The 19006-nt window shown below is 44.8% G+C and overlaps 1 protein-coding gene across 1 annotated transcript in view; it reads right to left on the bottom strand.

Moving 5' to 3' along the window:
- Positions 1 to 1152: 1152 nt before the first annotated feature.
- Positions 1153 to 19006, bottom strand: part of LOC311143776 (integrin alpha-4-like) — a gene marked incomplete at its 5' end in the record, with an annotated part of 30380 nt that continues 12526 nt past the window's right edge. The window contains 15 exons of the mRNA XM_084179661.1: positions 1153 to 2830; positions 3436 to 3555; positions 3856 to 3954; positions 4115 to 4240; positions 4492 to 4617; positions 4806 to 4913; positions 5033 to 5120; positions 5564 to 5653; positions 9390 to 9466; positions 9767 to 9865; positions 10075 to 10225; positions 11668 to 11744; positions 12643 to 12792; positions 14989 to 15143; positions 18641 to 18795. Of these exons, the coding sequence (XP_084035787.1) occupies positions 2729 to 2830; positions 3436 to 3555; positions 3856 to 3954; positions 4115 to 4240; positions 4492 to 4617; positions 4806 to 4913; positions 5033 to 5120; positions 5564 to 5653; positions 9390 to 9466; positions 9767 to 9865; positions 10075 to 10225; positions 11668 to 11744; positions 12643 to 12792; positions 14989 to 15143; positions 18641 to 18795 (1723 nt within the window). The 3' untranslated portion in view covers positions 1153 to 2728. The remainder of the gene's footprint in view (positions 2831 to 3435; positions 3556 to 3855; positions 3955 to 4114; positions 4241 to 4491; positions 4618 to 4805; positions 4914 to 5032; positions 5121 to 5563; positions 5654 to 9389; positions 9467 to 9766; positions 9866 to 10074; positions 10226 to 11667; positions 11745 to 12642; positions 12793 to 14988; positions 15144 to 18640; positions 18796 to 19006) is intronic.

Here is a 19006-nt window from a genome sequence, read left to right as displayed (position 1 = left end):
GACATCACATTACCAAATGGAGGACAGACAGACACATTAAATAGAAAAAGTTCATTTATATAAAAGCAAAGACAACATAATAACACATTCCAGTGCACAATTACATACATTATCAGACCAAAGCAAAATGTGTTGACAAACAAAATGTTGTCTGTCCATTTTTACAAACCACACACTTATTTATTAAAATTAAAATGTTATTTTATTGAAAAAAAAATGTGAATGTGCCCCATTTATTTTTGTCATAATTGACAACTTGGTCAGGAAAGGTTGACTCCCTCAATTAACTGCCCTGAACCTTAAAATGCAAGCAGTAAAAACACGTGTTACTCTTCCTCATACAACAACAAAACATAATCATCATCAAGGCATACCACATCTCCTAAACCTGAATGTTCCAATCCCTTACAGCTACAGTAAGAACACAATCCACTGATTCCAAAGATTCCAACAGGGAATCCAAAGGGATGAAAATGTTCCAATGGAAAGGCCAGTTCCGTGTGTCGCATTTAAGGCCTGGCATGTCTGCTATGCTTTGAGGAACATTTCTGAGTCATTTCTGAAGAACAAGCTCTTACATTTTTTCTTTCTGACTGCGTTAGAAACTTCTGCTGGCATGGTGTACGAGCAACGAGCTCTCACAGTCTCACTACAGAATCAGATGTTCATCCACATTCTCCAAACGTCAAATTTCGAAGTTGAGGGTCCGAATGGTTAAGGTAATGGTTAAGGTTTGGGATAGGGTTAAAACATTAAGGCATTTCCCGACGATTACTTGATGGTAATGGCGCTCACTGTTGCCTCTAGTGGCTGGTTTTGAAGGCATTTCCTGTCGTCCTCAGGACATAGATGTCCAATTTTGACGTCAATCTTGAACGACCTGACTGGTACGAGTTGATGACACACACACACACACACACAAACACAAACAGGGTGCTGTCCCCTTGAGGAGTGGCATGTGTCATTCAGTGAGTCAGTCAGTGAGTTGAGTGACACCCAACAGCTCCTTTTTTCACTGATAACCCTACACAGTCCTCCTCATCCTTCTGTTGGCTTCAGTTCTATACTACATAAATAATCTTAAACCTTCTGTCCCATCACTTCTATATATATACACACCTATTGATGATATAGATTTGACATATAGATGTGTAAATATCGATATACACTCACCGGCAAGTTTATTAGTTACACCCATCTAGTACCGGGTCGGACCCCCTTTGCCTTCAGAACAGCCTGAAATGTTTGGGGCATGGAAACATTGCTCAATTGGTATCAAGGGACCTAACGTGTGTCAGGAAAACATTTCCCACACCATTACACCACCGCCACCAGCCTGTACCGTTGACACCAGGCATGATGGGGCCATGGACTCGTGCTGCTTACACCAAATCCTGACTCTGCCATCAGCATGATGCAACAGGAACCAGGATTCGTCGGACCAGGCAATGTTTTTCCACTCCTCAATTGTCCAGTGTTGGTGATCACGTGCCCACTGGAGCCGCTTCTTCTTGTTTTTAGCTGATAGGAGTGGAACCCGGTGTGGTCGTCTGCTGCAATAGCCCATCCGTGACTGATGAGTTGTGCGTTCCGAGATGCCGTTCTGCATACCATTGTCGTACTGCGCCGTTATTTGCCTGTTTGTTGCCCGCCTCTTAGCTAGCACGATTCTTGCCATTCTCCTTCGACCTCTCATCAATTAGCTGTTTTCGCCCACAGGACTGTTGCTGACTGGATGTTTTTTGTTTGTGGCACGATTCTCGGTAAACCCTCGACACTGTCGCGCGTGAAAAGCCCAGGAGGCCGGACGTTTTTGAGATACTGGAACCGGCGCGCCTGGCACCGATGATCATACCACGCACAAAGTCACTTAGGTCACTCGTTTGCCCATTCTAACGTTCAATCGAATATTAACTGAATGCGTCAATGCCTTTCTGCCTGCTTTATATAGCAAGCCACGGCCACGTGACTCACTGTCTGTAGGGGTGAACCATTTTCGTGAACGGGGTGGTATACCCAATAAACTGGCCACTGAGTGTATACAGATGAAGTTTCTATGCATAAAGAAACGCTTCAGCAGTGCATTCATAAATGTTTTGTACTGCGACTGAATCCAAGTAGTCAGGTCTGTGAGACATGGGTTGTGTTCATTAGGGCACACAGTAGCAAAATGTTTTGCAACGGAAAATGAGCGGGCCTCAATTAATGGACAGGTACAGATAGTACCTCCTTGTTTCGGTTTGTGCCTATTGAACAAGACCATGGAATGTTCCGTCTTCATGTCCTGAGATCTTGGTAGGAAATGAAAACAGGTTCTAATGTACACATTCCATGTTTTAATGTACACATTCCATGTTCTAATGTACACATTCTGTGTTCTAATGTACATAACATGTTCTAACGTACATTCCATGTAAACACTCCAATGTTTTATAGTCTCACTCCACCAAGCCCAGAGGTAAAGTGTAATATATTTGTCCCGCTGACAACACATTTTAAACTTACACATGGTCAGCCTTTTCCTCATGTTTTAGGGAAATTACGTTCTTTCTTTCCTTGTCAAGAGCCACCACAATTTCAATGGTCCATCAGTTCTTTCCCTTGGGTTTGGATGATTTCAGTCAAAATGTGCCTCTTAGTAAAACGCTGTTCCACAGCAGTTAGTCCATGTTGTAGTATAGCACCATTCTGTATTAGGACACAGTCACTCTCAGTCTTGGTCTCACTCTTAGGATCTACTCTCAGTCTTAGTCAAATTTTTGGGTACATAGTCCCAGCTATCCTTACTGATCTCATCCTCCTTCTTGAACTGCCTTTTGAAGAAACCAGCCTGAGAAGGAAGGAGAACAGGGTTCAGTTTCAGATTACAGTATTTACATTGATATACAGCTACCATCTATAAATCTAGTACTTCAAATTATGTATTTGAAGAAAAGGAAGAAGGAGGAGAAGAAGACTGTGATTGGTTTCCATGTCATGACTTCCTCCGAAGCTGTCTCCTCTCCTTGTTCGGGCAGGCTTCGGCGTTCGTCGTCACTGGCCTTCTAGCCACTGCCACTCCATATCTCATCATTCCATTTGTTTTGTCTTGTCTATTACACACACCTGGTTTGTATCCCCTCATTAGTATAAGTGTTCCCTCTGCCCCCCTTGTCCTTGTAGGTGATTGTTGAATGTGAGGAGAGAGTAGCTTGGTTGAGCTCTGTGTATTTTGTATTGCCGGGGATATTTTCACCGTGTGCCTGTTTTGTTCCAGTGCGCCTGTTTTGTGCACTGGATTGTTTGACGCTATCCAGCGTAACTTGGTACTACGGAATAAACTCTGTATTCTGTGATTTACCCTTCTGCGCCTGACTCCTTCAAATCACCTCTCAGATTCACTTTGTAGTGTGTTTGCATCCTGTCTTGTGTATGATATAAGGGAGTAGTACTGACCTCCCAGAGGGCGAAGATGAGCAGGGTCAGGATCAGGAGTCCCACCAGTAGACTCACTACAATGATAAACACCTCCACTGCTGCCTGAGGCTTCTGGCTGAAGTGGGCCTCCAACACAACCTGAGACACAGAATTAAATAAAACTATATTATAGAACTGATATAATATCTCTATGACCTGACACAGCATAGCAGGTATTTTACATAGGGCTGTCATTACCGGCACTGTCCTATGGATACCAGAGTTTATACAGTTTGAAACTCAACAGAGGTACTGGAGGTTACAGAGCTTTCCTGACACCTCCTCACTCTACCAGGACATGGACTTGAGTGACCTCAATTGTGGAAAAGGGACATAGTATATAAATCGTAATGAGTGTATTCTCCATAAGACTACTGTATAAGATTCACTTTTACTTACCTGAGCGATAGGGATCTGCTGTAGGAGGATGGTTTGAGGGTCCTCCCTTGGTGATGTGATGATGCCAGTACTCTCCATCAGCATCACTCCATGACGACCCTGAGAAGAGAGGGGAGGGAAATCAACTTGAGTAGACAATAGAAATAGAATGACAAGAAAGGGGGGGGGGGGGGGGGGGGAACACTCAGACCATCCCGTACACACACAGGTACATTTATGAGATTTACAAGTGTACGTGTAGCAGAAGTGAAGTGTTTACAGGTGAGAGCTGTAGAACGGTAGGGTTCAGCTTCACTTCCATGTGAATGGAGGCTTCTTTCCCGATATCCATGTCTCCTAGTCTACACTCGAGAGTCAGGCACAGGCCGTCACCATGGGCACAGAACTGGAGAGAAAGGTTCAAATTCAAGGTTATATTTTATTTTATGTGTAATGGATACATTGGAAATCTTCCTCATCTAAGCTCTCACAATAAAAAAGGACAGGAAATATACAAACATACAACAATCAGCAATTCAATGGTAATGCTGAAATAAGGACAAAGGACACTCAATTGGAATGCCACTTCCTCAACAAAATGAGTGGTATAGATAACTATATATCAGATGGGAGGAGTATGTAGGGGGTGGTATTTACCATTTTGCGTTTGCTGGTTTTGGAGAAGAAGAAGACCAGTTCTTTGATGAAAGAGGACTGTGGCACCTCACAGTCATCCTCCACTGCAATGGAGCCGTTTTTAATGGAGCATTCTCCAAGAGACGTCTGACAGATGGAAAATAAAGTTAAACATTAATTAATGTATGCTTATATCACAATGCAAACATGCTCATACTGTATTAAGTAGAATAGAAAAGTTGAATAACAGAAAAATATAATAATATAACTATAATCTAGTTAAACGTTTATAAATAGACATCCATGTGACAAGTTATGAATATTCCCAAACATACCTGGAAGTCTGTGATGTGGAGTAATCTGTATGGATATGGCGATAGGATCTTGGGAATATCAATCTCCACTATCGTGTTGAGAGATTTGCTTGGACCAATATTGACAACCTGTCAAGTGGAGGAAAGTACACAGGTATTAGGTCAGTATAAACTCATTAATTCATTCAAAATCTCCAACTAAGCTCTAGTGAGTCTATCAGTCTCTCATAAGTGTGTACTGTACATACCTTGTAAGTGTAATTGAATGCCTCTGTGTAGCAATCAACTGGAATAGGCTCCTGGTCACCAAATACAAAGGATGTTGGAGTCATAAACCTGCAAAGGAGAGCAGTGATTATCTTATGAATTACAATAATATGTGTTTATATATACTGCCAATGAAGAGCAAGGAACTGTCTTTGTTACTGTAAAATCAGGGGTCGACAACAGGCGGCCCGCGAGCCAAAACCGTCCCTCGGGTGGTCTGTTTTGGTCCCCCAAAGTGTTTAGTAAAAATAGTTTTTGGTCAAAAAGACTGTAAAATCCCCAGGAATTCAGCAAAAAAAAAAATAATTTAGGAAATCTGTTCCTAAGTATTCCCATGAATTAAAAAAAGATATTTGATCGTGTATCAATGCAATGAAGTAATGAAATGATTGTTATTTTCAAATACAATCTCTTTTTGGGCTTAGTTGTGGTCAGGTGTACAAACCACCCCAACAAAAATCAGCCCGCGGCTGAATCTAGTTGCCTACCCCTGCTGTAAATCAATGTCTTACCCATGGATGTTGACATCTACTCCATATCTCAGTGGTAACATCAAAGTGGCAGAGTTGTCGTGCAGAAGATCCTCGTTTTCATAATTGTCCCTGGAAAAGACACAATGTAAGATAAAATAATAAATTATCTATTTTGATTACATTGTATAGTGATGCAGGCCTAATAACATAGCTCATGCCATTATACTGGTAAAGGACTCAAAGCAAAATAATGTAGATTACATCTCACATTCCAGTGTTCGAACTTGCAAACAAGGCTGCATGGGATTTCTCTTAATGTGACTCCGTGCAGCCAAGGGCAATGTCCGCTTTAGGTATAATGCTGGGAGGTGCTTGTGGATTTGACAGCTCTAATGCAGTTTCACCTCCGACAAGTCAAAACATCACCTATGTGAATCTGATTGAATTGGGCCCTTAAAGAGGAGTTTATAACATTAACTACCTTTGATCCAATTCAAATGCTGTTCAAAATATGTTTGAAGGAAGTCAGGTCTTAGTAACTTCATATTTATCGTCTTTGAACAAAACTCCAGTTAAGTTCAAACATGGAATGTTCTAGAGCAGGGGTGTCAAACGTCCGGCCCGCGGGCCGGATCAGGCCCGCAAACGGGTTTAATCCGGCCCGCGAGATGATTAAAAAAAATAATAATAATAAAAAACATTAATAATAATTTTGTCAAGTATAAAAATGCGCTGCAATTTTTCTATAAAATAAACTGCTGTTCCAATTGCGTCCACTGGATGGCGCAATAGCAATTGTGTTAAGCAAGCAAACTGTTTATACCGGGGCAGAGCAAGTAGGTCAAGCACGTGCAGCCAATGAGCTACTTTGTTTTGCCCGCGATATTTATTACGGCTTCTACTTTTAACATTATGTGCTTTGGCACCCTCATTGCCCCAATATGTCTCTGTCAAAAAAGAGAAAAGTGGACGCAGAGTGCAGAGTGTTCCAAGAAAAATGGTCATCTTTCTATTTATTCACGGAATTGAATGGGAAAGCTGTATGTTTGGTGTGTTCAGAGCATGTTGCAGTGCTGAAAGAATATAACCTTCGTCGCCACTATGTGAGTCTTTATGCCGACAAATATGACAACTTTCAAGGACAGCGGAGATGAGAGAAGGTGAATGAACTGTTGGCGGGTCTGAAGAAACAGCAGTCTGTGTTTACTCACAGCCGAGACATCAGTGACGCTGCAGTGAAAGCTAGCTACCTCATTGCTAATGAAATCGCAGTGGCTTCAAAACCATTTAGTGAGGGTGAATTTGTAAAAACATGCATGATGAAGGCAGCGGAGATTGTGTGCCCTGAAAAGCGGCAGGCTTTTGCAAATATCAGCCTGACAAGAAACACAGTTGCAGACAGGATTTCCGATCTTTCAGTGGATTTGGACAGCCAGTTGAAGCAAAAAGTAAAGTCATTTATTGCGTTTTCGGTTGCAATTGATGAAAGCACGGACATTACAGATGTTGCACAACTGGCCATTTTCATCCGCGGAGTTGATGACACATTGACCGTCACCGAGGAGTTCGTGGAGTTGGTGCCGATGACAGATACAACAACAGCAGCTGATATTTTTACCGCACTCGTCGGCGCGCTGGACAGGGTCGGAGTGGACTGGTCCCGCGCTGTCAGCCTGGCTACAGATGGTGCGCCCTCAATGATCGGGAAAAAAGCAGGCGTTGTGACAAAGTTCAGAGAGAAAGTGCAATCTGCAAATGGAGGACGTGATTTTTGACTTTTCACTGTATTTTGCACCAGGAGGCTTTGTGTTGCAAGTCATTAAAGATGGATAACGTCATGAAGGTGGTCATCCAAACTGTTAATTTCATCCGATCCAGAAGCCTGAATCACCGTCAGTTTGACAGCCTTCTCAGAGAGAAAGACCACATCTATGGCCTGCCATACCACACTGAGGTAAGATGGTTAAGCCGAGGTGCTGTGCTGAGGCGTTTCTTTGATTTACGAGAAGAAATTGAACAGTTCATGGAAGAAAAGGGCAAACCAGTGTTAGAATTTCATTCCGCAGAATGGATGCAGGACCTTGCATTTATGGTGGATGTTACAGAGCACCTGAATAACTTGAACAAACAGCTGCAAGGGCGCAACAAAGTTGTCACGCAGTATTATGACAGCATACGTTCTTTCAAGTTGAAGCTGTCATTGTGGGAGACGCAACTTGCCGGTGGTGATGCAGCTCACTTCCCCTGTCTGAAAAATGTGTGCGCGACCCAACATGTGGCAGACATAAAGCCGTTCAAAGATAAAATAACGGGACTGTTACGGGAGTTTGAGCAACGCTTTCAGATTTATGTTTATATGTTTTTATGTTGATGTGCTATTGTTTTTAATTGATTTTTATTATTTGTATATTTAACCTATTCTTGACTCTGTGGTTCTTGCACTTGTTTGGGGAACAGGATTACATTATTTGTATCTACATTTCTGCCTGAGAAATGACACCCTGATATAGTTCCGTGATCTGTGATATACTTCTGTGAATCACTGAGGCATTGTGTGTTTGTGTGTTCTTTGTCCTCAGAACTTTCAAATAACTTGAGGTGTTTTATGATTAATAGTCATGTTGTGCTTTTGGACACTGTCCTCAGGCTCCAGCTTTATGTTTATATGTTTTTATGTTGATGTGCTATTGTTTTTAATTGATTTTATTTTATTTGTATATTTAACCTATTCTTGACTCTGTGGTTCTTGCACTTGTTTGGGGAACAGGATTTCATTATTTGCATCTACATTTCTGCCTGAGAAATGACACCCTGATATAGTTCTGTGATCTGTGAAACAGTTCTGTTAATCACTGAGGCAGTGTGTGTTTGTGTGTTCTTTTTCTTTAGAATTTTCAAATAAACTTGACGTGTTTTATGATTAATAGTGATGTTGTGCTTGTACTATTTTGGACACACTGTCCTCAGGCTCCAGCTTTATGTTGTATGTTGATCGTATTAAAACAAAGAAAACAATCTGAAGTTGTTGTTTTTAAGTTATATATACCATGATTTTTCCGGTCCGGCCCACTTGGGAATAGATTTTCCTCCATGTGGCCCCTGAGCTAAAATGAATTTGACACCCCTGTTCTAGAGTGTTCTGGAACGGCCAAACATTCCAAAGCCATTATTTACCCAAATGACAAAACACAGAATGCCAGAAGTATTTCTTAACCACACAATCTAACAACTACGGGACAGAACCCAAAAGAGGGAACCTGCAGCACCCTCTGACTTGAAGGGTTCAGCTAACTCAGACTTTGTGTTTCCTGTTCCCCTAACAACAGAACAAACACATAAACTAACTACATCATATCTCACTGTGTCTCACTGGGCTGTTTTACAATTCTCTGTTTGCCTGTTTGGTTTAATAAGGCTGGCCAGTAGCAAGACGTCACCGACATTGTAACAAGACGTCAGTTTCAAAAACATGCCATTAGATTCACAGGAGGCTGCTGAGGGGAGGACAGCTCATAATAATGGCTGGAATGGAGTAAATGGAATGGTATCAAACACATGGAAACCATGGAAACCATGTGTTTGATGAGTTCAATACCATTCTATTTAATTCAGTTCCAGACATTTCTAGGAGCCTGTCCTCCCCAATTAAGGTGCCACCAGCCTCCTGTGATTTGATTATTTCATGTATTTCGGAGAGAGAATGTGTTCGGGGATTAGGAGATCTGCTCTTAGGTCAGAAGTAGTGTAAGCACATCCAGTTACTTGCAAAAGTCATGAAAGAAAGATACTGACAAAGACCTTTGGGTCGAAACATTGCGCTCAATAACACTGCAGGATCATTCAACAAAGGTGGGTCTGTACTTACCCACTAGCGTTGATGAAGATGCTAACGTCACCAACACTACTACTCTGGTTCACATCCAACAGAAAACTGATATTGACCTGCAGAAAAGACGGAAAGTCTCATTAGCTACCAAGCAAGACAACAGCAGAAGCTGTGGAAAATAAGACACCACCTTGAAAACAGCAGGAACATTGGCACCTAACTAAATAAATTGGTCTGAGTAATTAGTTCAAATTAGTCATCAGCTGATGGTGTTTCCAACAAGCAGTGAGAATACTCAGATCCAGTTTAATGGAGTAACAGTGGAGTAAGGTTGGAGTATAACATTGGAGTAGTGTTAGAGTAATGTAAGAGTAACATTGGAGTAAGGTTGGAGTACGATTGAGTGTGAAACCCACCTTGGCCCCAGAGCTGAGGTACAGGTTTCCCACACTGCAATCCACTCCTACTATTGTCTTGTTCTCCTCTGAAATGTCACAGCTCACAAACTTCTCCTCCTGAAAACAATAACAGATAGATCATGGGATTGTGTGAGTTACTTATTGCAATCCAAGAGGGCACAGATTCTTCTGCTTTTTCACAGCATTGTGTGTGTTTTTCTTGAACTGTCAGTGCAACAACGTCTAAATTACATTAGTGATCATATGAGAACTTGAATAACTTTGGGTAATCATCACATAAATAAATACATCAATCAAACACTTACTGTGTCAAGCACTTTGATGTAGTGCAGGTTACTGGGGAATCGGAGCTGGAGTCTGGGGAGGAATGCATCATCTCCAGTGTTCACCAGGGCTGTGTTCAACATGATGGTCTTCCCATTGCCAAGTGCAAAGTACGGCATGTTGTTGTGTCTCCTGCAATAACAACAGTCTTATTATAAACTGGGTGGTTTGAGCCATGAATGCTGATCGGCTGAAAGCTGTGGTATATCAGACCGTAGAAAATACATTTGTATGGTTCTAATTACGTTGGTAACCAGTTTACAATAGCAATAAGGCACCTTGGGGGATTGTGGTATATGGCCAATATACCACGGCTAATGGCTGTATCCAGGCACTCTGCATTGCGTCGTGTATAAGAACAGCCCTTAGCCGTGGTATATTGGCCATATACCATACCTCCTCTGGCCTTATTGCTTAATTATAAAACTGAAAGGCTCTCTCCTTATACCTGTGACTAGCCCACATCTGTGCTAAAACCATAATTAATCATACCCTCTTGTGCAGGCAATTGCCTTACTTCAATTGACTTCAGTCATACAACAAAACACCTTATTTCATACTTCACTAGATTTGAGTCGTATAACTTTCCAAAAAGTGCCAGCCTCATGATTTCAGAGGAGACCAGCAGACTAAACAGTGACAGTTTTAGAAACAACAGAGAGAATAATAATAATAATAATATGCCATTTAGCAGACGCTTTTATCCAAAGCAACTTACAGTCATGCGTGCATACATTTTTGTGTATGGGTGGTCCCAGGGATCGAACCCACTACCTTGGCGTTACAAGCGCCGTGCTCTACCAGCTGAGCTACAGAGGACCACAGAGAACCAACATGTCCCAAATGGCACCCTATTCCCTATATCTCTATGGGCCCTGGTCAAAAGTAGTGCACTACATAGGGAATAGGGTGCCATCTGGGACGTGCTGGTTTCCTGGCTTTACAGCAGGAAATTAGTAACCACAACTTAGGGAGGGGAACTGAACTGAGCTGGCACTGAGACTAGGGCTGCATCCTAAATGGCACCATATTCCCTACATAGTGCATTACTTTTGACCAGGGCCTATAGTGGGTGGTGGGGTGTGTGTGTGTTTCCTTGACACCACCAACACTGAGGGGCTCACAAGTCTGCCCGAAAGAACGCAAGCACACGCACACAAACACACACACACACACACACACACACACACACACACACACACACACACACACACACACACACACACACACACACACACACACACACACACACACACACACACACACACACACGCCTCATGAATAATCAGATAATGTATTATTATCTGGGAGGTACAGGCTAAAATAGCCTGGCGGTTAAGCGTTTAAGGGGAAGTGTGACTATATTGGTGTAATGGAGGCTCTACTGACAAAACCTGATCTAGGTCCTATGAAGGTTGTTTTCCCTCCAGAAATACTGTTTGTTTCAAGAGCTCAGCTTTGTCCACAGCAGAGATGAGAAATAGAAAGTCAAAGCTTCAAGACAAAAGGTTGTGAGAAAAAGAAAACACCTGAACATATTGTAATTGAACATGATGAAATGCTACAGTACTTACTGTGGTAACACCAGTTGAGCAGAGACCTGCAGATTGGTTGAGCAGTTGGCCAATGAACAGTACCGAGCAAACATTGTCTGTAGAGAAGAAAGGTCCAAACAAAGTGTAAGATGATGGGGCCTTCCGTACAGTTATGAATCCTCTACCATAACATGCATCAATATGAGTGGAGAACTGTAGCGCAGATTAAGCCTAGTACCTGGGCAAAAGAGCACTTTCAATGTAGATTCTCCATAGAGCATGATTCTTAAAGCTAGAATCCTTTAATTGAAACAATAACAAAGCGATCACCCCGGCTCCGTTTCGTTGAAAAGCTGAGAGATAGGAAAAATGCAACCACTCTCAAATTCATAGACAGAGCTATGGATACAAGGACTGACCATCCATGACATCAAAATAATAGTTTTTCCATTGGCTGCATGGATTCGCATTAAGAGAAATCCCATGCAGCCTTGTTTACAAATTGGAACACTGGAATGTGAGATAATCTACACCTCGATAAGGATGATATAAATCCTCATTATTTATTTTGTTTAATGATTTTCAATTTGAGCGTCATTATTTCTGTATAGCCTACACTTTCTCATTCTGAACTTCTAACGCGAGTGAGATGGGTGTGGCTTCGTGACAATGATCTGCATCTGCTCACCGATTTGACCGCTCCAACTCAGTTACACCTCCGACACCGCCAAAACATCAGCTACGCGGGTGTCCGCAGGTAGCTTAGTGGTTAAGAGCGTTGTGCCAGTAACCGAAAGGTCGCTGGTTCTAATCCCTGAGCCGACTAGGTGAAACATCTGTCGATGTGCCCTTGAGCAAGGCACTTAACCCTAATTGCTCCTGTAAGTCGCTCTGGATAAGAGCGTCTGCTAAATGACTAAAATGTAAAATGTGTCCGCTATTGCCGGTTAATGCTTGATCTGATTGAATCTAGGCCTTAATCTGTGTCTGGAAAACTGGGCCTATGAGACTCACCTTATTGGCCACCAGGTTACCGTGTTCCCCTCTCTGCTGCAGTATGGGTTTCAGAGCAGGAAAAGTGGATCCCCCGTTATGGACAGTGTGCTCTCTGAGGGCGTACGTCACCTCAAAACGGATGGGCGTGAAGATATCTTGGACATCTTTCTACAAGAGGTAAAGAGAAAGAGAAAATGAAAGGATTAATTTACATACAACCTTGAGAAGAGGGGAGCTTCTTGCTTGACTGTGCTAATTTATGTTCTGGGGTAGGTTGTTGTGGGGGCCTGCCTGTGCTCTGGCATAATGTTACAGTGTCCTGTGCTGTCTGTCCCACTAAAAGAGTTGGCTTGTGGCCACTGCAGATGTCCCGAAGAGCCTCTCCTCCAGCTCAGACGCCTGCCTTTAGCTTAAGGATGGACAGCAAACTACAGTCATCTCCTAATTCTGACATACAGTTTTTATTGAAGACAAAGATGTATATTTTAGCTGTTGCTAAATTGTTGCTAAAGGTGTTCTGACTAAGTCATAATGTTATGATACCAAAAAAGGACTGTTATACATTTCTATGGCTTAATGATTGAATACATAACATTGTGAAGAATGGTATCTATAGAACGAGACCATGATTCCTATGTCCCACCCTTTCTCCTTTTATCAGTGAGCACGTATAGCAGCTATAAACTAGCGGTTCATTAGCTATGCATGCAAAGCTTTCTATGAGGTTTGGTTTGGTCACAACCGAGTAACAGCATGTTGTGTTCTCTCTCTGTACACATGGAAAACACACTCCCCAGAGGCCATTCATTAACATAAACAACATTACAATTACACACTGACTCATGTCTGTACTGTATGTGGGTGGCGGAATATACCTACACAACAGCTAAACTCTAAAATGGACGACCAAAAGACAAGGCAAAAGCCCCTGAGCCACTATTAGCCCCAGTATATCCCATGTCACATCAGTCAGTCACATTCCCCTACCAGTCCTCTGTACTGCTGTACTGTTACGTCTGTTTATAACATTCATTACTGCCATTGCCCATTAATTACACTTAAAAAATACACAGACACATTTACGTCATTTAGCAGACGCTCTTATCCAGAGCAACTTACAGTTAGTGAATACCTTTACCTTTTTTTTTTATACTGGCACCCCGTGGGAATCAAACCCACAACCCTGGCGTTGCAAACACCATGCTCTATCAACTGAGCTACATCCCTGCCGGCCATTCCCTCCCCTACCCTGGACAACGCTGGGCCAATTGTGCGCCGCCCATGAGTCTCCCGGTCGCGGCCGGTTGCGACAGAGCCTGGATTCGAACCAGGATCTCTAGTGGCACAGTTAGCACTGCGATGCAGTGCCTTAGACCACTGCGCCACTCAGTGGTCTAAGGCACACACACACACACACCCTCATTGGGATTTCCTCTGACAGATGATGATGCTGGTTTATGGTCTCCAATAACTCCTTCTCTAGCTATTAATAAGAACAGCCCAGTATGGCCCAGCACAAAGAGAGACATCCATTAATTAGTGCATGGGTTAAAACATGAGCTAGCTTAGATGGCCCTGATTAGAATGAGGGAAAGAGAGAGAGAGAGAGAGAGAGAGAGAGAGAGAGAGAGAGAGAGAGAGAGAGAGAGAGAGAGAGAGAGAGAGAGAGAGAGAGAGATAGAAAGAGAGAGATAGATAGAAAGAGAGAGAGCGAGAGAGAGTCCAGAGGGGCTCCCCTCCACCCCCCTCCTTTCCTCCCAGTACCCCTTTATTATTATCCAGTTCACTATGCTCCTTCCCATGTAAAGTGATACGTTGTTCTGGACTTCCCAACGTCACCTACTGTCCATCTTATTAGATCCTTTTATCAGACCTAGACTGAATGAGTCATTGGTGCAGTTGCTAACCAACTGATGGTCCATCCTGATAACAAACCAGTCATCGTCTGAAAGGTAAAACAGGTCTATGACCATCAAACCATGCCTAATGTCCCTCTACTCTACTGACTCATAGTGCTTTGATCTCTATCAGTAGCATGCTGACCTGACCTGAAGTCAGTTCTTTGATCTCTATCAGTAGCATGCTGACCTGACCTGAAGTCAGTAATTTGATCTATATCAGTAGCATGATGATATTTTAATAATTGACTCCACAGTCTAAACTGACTTGAGGTCAGTGCTTTGATGTCAAGCAGAATGATGCCATGCATAGGGTCTTACAATAACTGACTCTGAATTAGTGATTATAATGTCTGGGCTGGGGTTCTAAACTGACCTGAAGTCATTGCATAACTGGCAACAGTTCTCAGTGGTTACAGCTGCTGACTCCCACATCCCGACCCCTAACCCCTGACCTCTTACTCACCCTCATGAAGGCCTGGTGGGGGACGCAGGTCAGCTGGTCATGTCTGATCTTGACCCGCCCTGTTGTAGCGTTGGACGTCCCGTTTCCGTGGAAATGGAAACGTGAGGGGAAGGACTCCTTGTGGTGCGTGTCTGCTGTCAGATTATACTGGAGCTCTATGGGAGAGAGTGAGTGAAGGAGATGGAGGGAGGGAGGGAGGGAGGGAGGGAGGGAGGGAGGGAGGGAGGGAGGGAGGGAGGGAGGGAGGGTGAGGGAGAGAGAGCATGAGGTTTTTGTTTCAGAGAGCATCCAGAGTTCACATGAACCAGGGCCCAAGACATACAAACCTACAGTAGGCCCAGCCTCAACCCCAGACCCAGCCTCAACCCCAGACATACAGACCTAGACCCAGACTCAACCCCAGACCCAGCCTCACCCCAGACATACAAACCTAGACCCAGCCTCAACCCCAGACCCAGCCTCAACCCCAGACATACAGACCTAGACCCAGTCTCAACCCCAGACCCAGCCTCACCCCAGACATACAGTCCTAGACCCCGCCTACCCCAGACCCAGCCTCAACCCCAGACATACAGACCTAGACCCAGCCTCAACCCCAGACCCAGTCTCACCCCAGACATACAGACCTAGACCCAGCCTCAACCACAGACATACAGACCTAGACCCAGCCTCAACCCCAGACCCAGCCTCACCCCAGACATACAGACCTAGACCCAGCCTCAACCCCAGACATACAGACCTAGACCCAGCCTCAACCCCAGACCCAGCCTCACCCCAGACATACAGACCTAGACCCAGCCTCAACCCCAGACATACAGACCTAGACCCAGCCTCAACCCCAGACATACAGACCTAGACCCAGGCTCAACCCCAGACCCAGCCTCACCCCAGACATACAGACCTAGACCCAGCCTCAACCCCAGACATACAGACCTAGACCCAGCCTCAACTCCAGACCCAGCCTCAACCCAGACATACAGACCTAGACCCAGCCTCAACCCCAGACATACAGACCTAGACCCAGCCTCAACCCCAGACATTCAGACCTAGACCCAGCCTCAACCCCAGACATACAGACCTAGACCCAGACTCAACCCCAGACCCAGCCTAACCCCAGACATACAAACCTAGACCCAACCTCAACCCCAGACCCAGCCTCAACCCCAGACATACAGACCTAGACCCAGACTCAATCCCAGACCCAGCCTCACCCCAGACATACAGTCCTAGACCCAGCCTCAACCCCAGACATACAGACCTAGACCCAGCCTCAACCCCAGACCCAGCCTCACCCCAGACATACAGACCTAGACCCAGCCTCAACCCCAGACATACAGACCTAGAACCAGCCTCAACCCCAGACATACAGACCTAGACCCAGGCTCAACCCCAGACCCAGCCTCACCCCAGACATACAGACCTAGACCCAGCCTCAACCCCAGACATACAGACCTAGACCCAGCCTCAACCCCAGACATACAGACCTAGACCCAGGCTCAACCCCAGACCCAGCCTCAACCCCAGACATACAGACCTAGACCCAGACTCAACCCCAGACCCAGCCTAACCCCAGACATACAAACCTAGACCCAGCCTCAACCCCAGACCCAGCCTCAACCCCAGACATACAGACCTAGACCCAGACTCAACCCCAGACCCAGCCTCACCCCAGACATACCGTCCTAGACCCCACCTCAACCCCAGACCCAGCCTCAACCCCAGACATACAGACCTAGACCCAGCCTCAACCCCAGACCGTCTCACCCCAGACATACAGACCTAGACCCAGCCTCAACCCCAGACATACAGACCTAGACCCAGCCTCAACCGCAGACCCAGCCTCACCCCAGACATACAGACCTAGACCCAGCCTCAACCCCAGACATACAGACCTAGACCCAGCCTCAACCCCAGACATACAGACCTAGACCCAGGCTCAACCCCAGACCCAGCCTCACCCCAGACATACAGACCTAGACCCAGCCTCAACCCTAGACATACACACCTAGACCCAGCCTCAACCCCAGACATACAGACCTAGACCCAGCCTCAACCCTAGACATACAGACATAGACCCAGCCTCAACCCCAGACATACAGACATAGACCCAGCCTCAACCCCAGACATACAGACATAGACCCAGCCTCAACCCCAGACATACAGACATAGACCCAGCCTCAACCCCAGACATACAGACATAGACCCAGCCTCAACCCCAGACATACAGACATAGACCCAGCCTCAACCTCAGACCCAGCCTCAACCCTAGACATACAGACCTAAACCCAGCCTCACCCCAGACATACAGACCTAGACCCAGCCTCACCCCAGACATACAGACCTAGTCCAAGCCTCAACCGCAGACACACATCAACCCCAGACCCAGACATATAGACCTAGACCCAGCCTCAACCCCAGACCCAGACTCAACCCCAGACTCAACCCCAGTCTCAACCCCAGCCCCAAGCCCAGACATACAGACCTAGACCGAGCCTCAACCCCAGACCCAGACATACAGACCCAGACTCAACCCCAGACCCAGACTCAACCCCAGTCTCAGCCCCAGACACAGCCTTCACCCCAGCCTCAACCCCATTCTCAACCCCAGACTCAGCCCCAGCCTCAACTCCAGCCTCAACTCCAGCCTCAACCCCAGGCTTCACCCCAGCGTCAACCCCAGCCCCAGCCCCAGCCCGCAACCAAGCCTCAACCCCAGACCCAGCCTCTTTCTCAGCCCCAGACTCAACCCCAGACCCATTCCTAATCACAAATGTACTGTACAGTCATGGTCAAAAGTTTTGAGAATGACACAAATACTAATTTTCACAAAGTCTGCTGCCTCAGCCCGCAACCAAGCCTCAACCCCAGACCCAGCCTCTTTCTCAGCCCCAGCCCCAGCCTCAACCTCAGACCCATTCCTAATCATAAATGTACTGTACTGTAGATGGAGAAAACATATTTTGAATGAGGATAACATTGACTTGTGTTTTATTTCGCAAGACACTTCAAATTAGTCATTTTCGTTTACTATCAAAGGACAGTGATGTTTCACAGTGATACCAGATAACTTTGAATAACTGAAATCCCACCAAAAACATAATGTTGAGGACAACAGGTGGTTAGAAAACGTGTACCTGATGGACAACATCAGTCTATCTATCAGGACAGGCTCTAACGGACACTTTCACCAGAGGAATGCTCTGCAGAGATAACCGTTGTTAAGGCAGGGTTAACATACTAAACCAACTGACCCATGCCTCAGGGACTAGTGATAAGATGGAGGGACTGACAGTGATAAGGAAACAGAAAAAGTCTGTCTCGGACACAATAGTGTTTTCTGTCAACTAGTCCAGGGCAGGGGCTTTCATGACTATTTCCTGAGAGACACAAGATACTAGACTTTGTGCATTATACCATTTTCCACATACAAACTAGTAGTATAATAATGCTCACATTGGAAAATGAGTTTGGAAAATGAGTTTTTGGTCACTATTAAGTACACACACTAGAACCAAAACTGTCTTTTGTTTGTAAGTGCCACTGCACACATAACCTTCACTAATGTAACGATTAACATAATGCAAACAGACAGGTTGATTTCACAGTGCAGGGCTATGAGGGAGCCAGGAGCACGGGGAGAGGGTCTGCTCACCTATTGAAGAGGTAAAGAGTCGAGCATGGACCCTGAAGCAGACTGTAGCATTGATGCAGACAGCAGGAAGACCGTTGTCAGAACACAGCGCTACATAGCGGTTCACACTGACAGGCAGGGGCATGAAGGCTTCTACCACTACCACTGGACGAGTCCTGGCACAGGGAGACAACAACATGTCAACAACAACAACAACAACAACATTAAAACAACACATTAACACTCAGTGTCAAAGCAAATACAATTGTACATTTGCATTAGAATATGGGAGCTACAGTATATGGGCCAGAAGATAAACAAATCTACAAACCAAAAGGTATTATAAAAGGTGAAAATGGTTGCTCAAAATATAGGCCAGGCAACTAC

Source organism: Coregonus lavaretus, assembly GCF_964263955.1.
Source record: "Coregonus lavaretus genome assembly, chromosome: 16".
Lineage (NCBI taxonomy): Eukaryota > Metazoa > Chordata > Actinopteri > Salmoniformes > Salmonidae > Coregonus > Coregonus lavaretus.
Note: the sequence above shows the minus strand (reverse complement) of the source record. Positions and strands in the feature narration are given on the sequence as shown.